At 46.5% G+C, this 5482-nt stretch overlaps 1 protein-coding gene across 1 annotated transcript; it reads left to right on the top strand.

Annotated features, from left to right (window-relative positions):
- The first annotated feature begins 1007 nt into the window (after nucleotides 1–1007).
- BOD1L2 (biorientation of chromosomes in cell division 1 like 2) lies at nucleotides 1008–4242 on the top strand. The gene has a single exon (XM_023218300.1). The coding sequence runs from the start codon at nucleotides 1260–1262 to the stop codon at nucleotides 1764–1766; it is 507 nt and encodes a 168-aa protein (XP_023074068.1). The 5' UTR covers nucleotides 1008–1259; the 3' UTR covers nucleotides 1767–4242.
- Nucleotides 4243–5482: the final 1240 nt, after the last annotated feature.

The following is a 5482-nucleotide window of genomic DNA, read 5'->3' as shown; positions in this document are numbered from 1 at the left end:
TGTCTACATTTCAGGGGCATTTTAATTGAGGGAAGTGAGTGCTGGGGTGAAATCAGGGATCTGCTTTTCTTTTGAAATGTTGATAGAAGGTCCTTTCTGTGCACCTGCACTTCTCTATTGGATGGCGCTGGATGTGGTTGCCTTTTGTGGCTCTTGGTTGCAATATAGTTCTCTTGTTGAAATGACCTCCCTCTGACTGATGCCTCCGCCCTAGGCTCATCAATGGCTACCAAAGCCAGTGGACACCTTGTGGAACACCGTGTGGCATTTCACCCATGGCCTTCATGAAATGTGCCCTTTTGCAGTCTATGATCCAAGGCTCTTGTAGTTTTCCCTCCATCTTTTTAGTGTTGTTCTCAGTCCGCCTCACAGGCTCTCCAGATGTTCCTGTATCTCTTCTAAGTTCTCCATTGTGATTGCCACCTATGGTCTCTATCTTCAGTGAGATAGATGTCTCTCCCATTCCAAGTTCTCCATTGTAATTGCCACCTGTGTTCTCCACCTTCAGTGAGATAGTTGTCTCTCCCCAGCCCCCAGTCCTTGTTTCTTTGGACTTCATAGGCAGATGTCTGCACCTGAATAACCCATACCCATCTTAAACTAGCAAACAAAAGTGGAATGCATGATCATGTCTCCTCTCCCATCCTCACCTCTATACCTGTTCTCCATTTAGTAAATGGCACCTCCATACACCTGCCCAAGTGAGAAGCCTGGGGGTCATCCTTGACCCTCTCCTTTCCCTCGCCTCTCACCCGGTTGGTCTCCAATCCCTGGGATGAGTCTATCTCCTAAATATCTCTTGTATCCCTGTTACTTTCTTCACCTGCCAGGCCACCAGGATCATTCACTCCTTGCCATCTCCTTCGTAGAGCATTGAAATGGTTGCTGAAATTGTCGCCCTGTTTCCCTCCTTGCCCACTCCCATTTGTTTCCCACCTCCCTCTTAGAGATCTTTTAAGAAATACAGATTACGGTTCCTGCATCACAATGCAAAGGTCAATGGTGACGCCATCTGGGGCGCGCTTGGAATCCAGCAGGCCGTTTTGCCGCGTCTTCCGCAACCTCCGCGGCCTCGAGCTGGCCTCCCCCGTGGCCGCCCCAACCACCATCCCCGCCGCCATCACCGCCACCGTCACCTCCGCCGCTGCCTCCATGGGGCCCTCCTCCTTCACCGCCCCCTTAGCCACCTCTACACACTCTGGGCCTTCTGTCCTGGAGAAGGAGCTGTAATCGTCTTCCTGTGGGCCCGGGGCGCGGTCATGGCGGACGGCGGCGGCGGCAGCGGTGGTGCGGGCCAGGCCTCGGCCTGGGCGGCCACGGGCGCAACCCGGGCCAGCATCAACCCGGCCTCGTTGCCCCCTGGCGACCCTCAGCTCATCGCTGTCATCTTGGAGCAGCTCAAGAGCCGGGGCCTTTTTGACAGCTTCCGCCGGGACTGCCAGGCCGACGTGGACACCAAGCCAGCTTACCACAACCTGAGCCAGAAAGCGGATAATTTTGTGTCAACACATCTGGACAAGCAGGAATGGAATCCTTCAGTGAACGAAAACCAACTGCGCGAGCGTCTGAGGCAGACTGTGGTTCAGCCAGAGAGGTCGGAAGCTGGAGTAGACAGGATTATTTCTCAGGTGGTGGATCCAAAACTAAACCACATTTTCAGGCCACACATAGAACAAGCAATTCATGAATTCCTGGTGGCCCAGAAAGAAGCGGCTGTGCTAGCACAAGGCCTGGACCCTCCAGCTCCGTCTCAGGACACTTCCTAAGAATATGGCTGACAACTTTTGAAAGCGCTATTTAATTTTGGGTGAAGAAATGGATTCGGTTACATAAGAGTGCAATTTCAGACCAAAGATAGGCCAAGGTCATCATTGAGCTCAAGATTTCCACCTACACCATGAGCAGTGACCAGATTGAAAGGGAAGCAAGTTCGGCAGAGAGAGAGTTGACCCTATCGCCCCCTGCATTACGCTGCCATTTGGCCAGCCTGTCCGAGGGCATGACACCAAGCACACACTACAGAGAGGGAAACACTACTGCAACCTAGGGTTGTCCTGAAACAGACATCTATACTTGGACATGGAGACTGCACATAGACTTTAGGGTTTGTGCTCTGTGATACACGAAAGCTACAGCGAGAGGACATAATCAATCCTAAAGACAATTTCAAAGAACAATGACAGTCAAGGTTTACTGGGAGTAGTATTTGACAGTACTTATTTGATATTGTCTCTCAGAGTTGCAAACTAGATTGTACACAACATTAGCGTCAAATAGCTTTACAGTTGTGACCTTCTTGTACATGAATCTTCTAGCCAGTTTCCTTTCCATTGTAAGAGGTAACAAAACATGAAACCCTAGAATGAGTGAGAAGTTCAGACATTAGGTATAAGGAAACTCATTTGCAGACTCTCTGTCCAAGGCTGCTTCCTGTCTTGCAGGGGCTGGTGAGTCTTGAGTGTGTTTATGTTATTCTCACATTTGCGTTTTTTTAGAAAAGTGGATGGTCAATAAATTGCTTATCTTTCAACAGCAACAACAAAAAAGAAATGCAGATTTATGTCCTTGTCATCTTTAAGCTCCATCAGTTTTCTGATATTTCTAGAAGGTCAGACACCTGGCATGGTTTATAAGGCCCATGATAATGGGGCCCCTGGTCACCTCTGCTGCCCCACACACTGTCATTTTTCATGTGACCACCATGCCCATGGCTATCCTGGACACCCTGTGTTCCCTCTGCTCACTGTGAAGGGAATGCCCTCAACTACTCCTACCCTCCTTTAAGCCTCAGCCCCTGAGGAGCCACACATCATGCCCAACCCCTGTCTAAGCAGGAATGACAGACTCCTTCCTCTGTGCTTCCATAGATCTCATAAGGGATGACCACACTTACAATAGGAGCTAGGTCTAACAAAGCACTTGCTGTATGGCAGGCAGTGTACTAAACGCTTAACTTTACTTACTGTAGTAAGTCCTCATGATCTAATTGAAGAAATCCTATCTTTATTCCCATTTTTATTCCCATTTACAAATGTAGAAACCAAAGCTCAGATACTGCCTAAGTGGTGGGGCTGGAGCTGAGCCTGTGTTGAGCACAGGGCCACTTTTAACCTTTTTTAACCACGCTTTTAACCACATCACCTCACCACAGTGAACTGTCTTTGCTTACAGATCTGTCATCCCCACTTAAATGTGAGCTTCCTCCAGGGTAGGGATTTACTTTGTTCATTTCTATTCCTTAACCCCAGGACCTAGCACATCACAGGAGCTCAGCAATTTATAGAAAGAAACCAGTTCTGGATTTGTCTTTTCCAACATTTAATTTCTCAGATGGTAGTATTTATCATCTAAAAAGTGAACAAAAGTTAATTTTGTGTCTGGTATCTACATGTCTAAGCAAGAAAGAGCTTTCTTATCCCTGGAGGTATTTTATCTGTAATATTTACCTCTGAGCTATTTGAAATGATTCTTCAAAATTTAGAGTCCAGAAGGTAGAAGATCATGTCCTTTCTGAAAATGTCCCTTCCTTTCACAGGTACCAGCCTCTTTTTAAAATTAGCTTGTGAATATGAACATCCCAGCTCTTTAAAGTTTAATGTCACAGCCATTTTAATTGTTTCTTTCAAAGTACAAAAGAGCAGCTGGGCCACATCGGCACTAATCACTTGCCAACTTTCCTTTTTACAAAAACAGCTAAGCTCTTTCTGAGATTTAAAATCACTCCATCTGAGACCCCATCTTGGCACCTATCTTTGCACTAACATAAAAGGAACCTAATTTCTGCTTTTAAGAAATGTGTTGCGGAAGTGATTTTTGGTTTGGGGTTTGTTCTCCTTCTTTTAAAAAATAACATAATAAAGTGTAATACAACTTTTAAAGTTTTTTTTTTTCCTTTACCAGTTCTCTATTCCCCTTTTCTGCTTGAATTGTCCTGAGACAGGGTTGCCAGATAAAATACAGGATGCTCAGTAAATGTGAATTTCAGAGAAACAACAGATACTCTCCGAGGGCACAGACCATGTAATATTCGAAACATACTTGTATTAAAAAATTATTTGTTGTTTATTTGAAATTCAAATTTACTGGCGCCCCATGCTTTAGTTTGCCAAATCTCCAAATCTGCCCACCCTAGCCTGAATGCTTCCCGTTTCCACCACATGAGTCTGGCAAATGGAAAATGCTAACCCGTACGATGGACACTCCTGTATTCTGCAAATAAACGTGTAAACAAACAAACAAACAAACAAACAAAACCGTACTGTGACTTGAGAGAGCTCATTACGTGCATGCATGCATGCCCACTGGTCCCTGCTAAATAATTCCTTTCTTGCAATCCAGAAGGATAAATAAATGTAATTTCTGGAATTCTGTACATTCTTATCAATGAACTACAAGTATTTATTGAAAATGTCTCAGTTTTGGGAAGATTTGGAGTCCAAAGGGGTAGTTGGCACAGTCACCATCCCCAGGGTCACAGTTTAGTTTCATGAAGCAAGAAAGAAAATGATTTTAGTTGTAATCCTAATAATGAGTAAAGAGAGTTTCAGAGAAAGAATACAGCAGTAGACGCCAGTGAGATAGAGTGCGACAGAGAGAGACAGAGGGAAAGAGACAGAAACAGAAATACAGAGACAAAGAAGAAACAGAGAAAAAGGGAGGGAGGGAGACAGAGACAAAGATATAGACAAACAGAGACAGAGAAATAGAGGCAGAGAGACTGAAAAAGAGACAGACAGATGTGCGTGTTTCATTTTTATGCTGCAGGGCGACTCTTGCATTCCCCCTTGCTCCTCCCCTACTCTGATCTCCGGGCTGGGTGGGTCCTGGGGTCTGGGCGGAGTCAGCACCTGTCACAGGCACGCCCCCTGGGGCACCATTTGGCCCTGGGTCTGAAATTGATTCTTTCTGGATTTCAGGGCAGCAGCAGCAGGCAAGAGCTCGGCTGTCACTTCCAAGACTTTTATAGACTCTGACAGCAACGCTGTTCCCTGTCTTTTGTCTTTTGTATTCTGTTTGTGTTCAGCCTCTAATCCACGTGGGGAATAACATGCGGGGCCTGCAGGGGAGGGCCTGCCTAGGGGCCATGTGCCAGCAGGACAATCTGCAGAGACTGGGAGCCCGCTCCCCTCCCAGTCTTCGTTTTTGATTTATACACGTGCTGTGGGATCTCCTTTGCAGGAAATGATTTCTGGGCCCAACTCCTGGCAACTTTGAGGACAAGGACCCTGCACCCAAGGCACTTCTAGGCTTGGGAAAATAAGAATCTAAGATAGGCAGGCCAGTGTAGAATGAGAGTTACAGATGTGAATACATGTGGCTTCATAGCAGGGAGTGTTTCCTAGGACTGAAGTGCCTCAGGGGTCTTTGAAGAGAAGAGATTTGAGTAGCACTTGGAAAGAAAGGATAGGCCAAGCTGGGATGGTGCCCCCAAAAGGCAAGGCCAAGGGAAGGCACAGGAGAGAGGGATGGGAATGGCAGGAGT

The sequence above is a fragment of the Piliocolobus tephrosceles genome, chromosome 18, assembly GCF_002776525.5.
Source record: "Piliocolobus tephrosceles isolate RC106 chromosome 18, ASM277652v3, whole genome shotgun sequence".
Lineage (NCBI taxonomy): Eukaryota > Metazoa > Chordata > Mammalia > Primates > Cercopithecidae > Piliocolobus > Piliocolobus tephrosceles.
The sequence above is the reverse complement of the archived record's forward strand: the minus strand, read 5'-3'. Positions and strand labels throughout refer to the sequence as shown.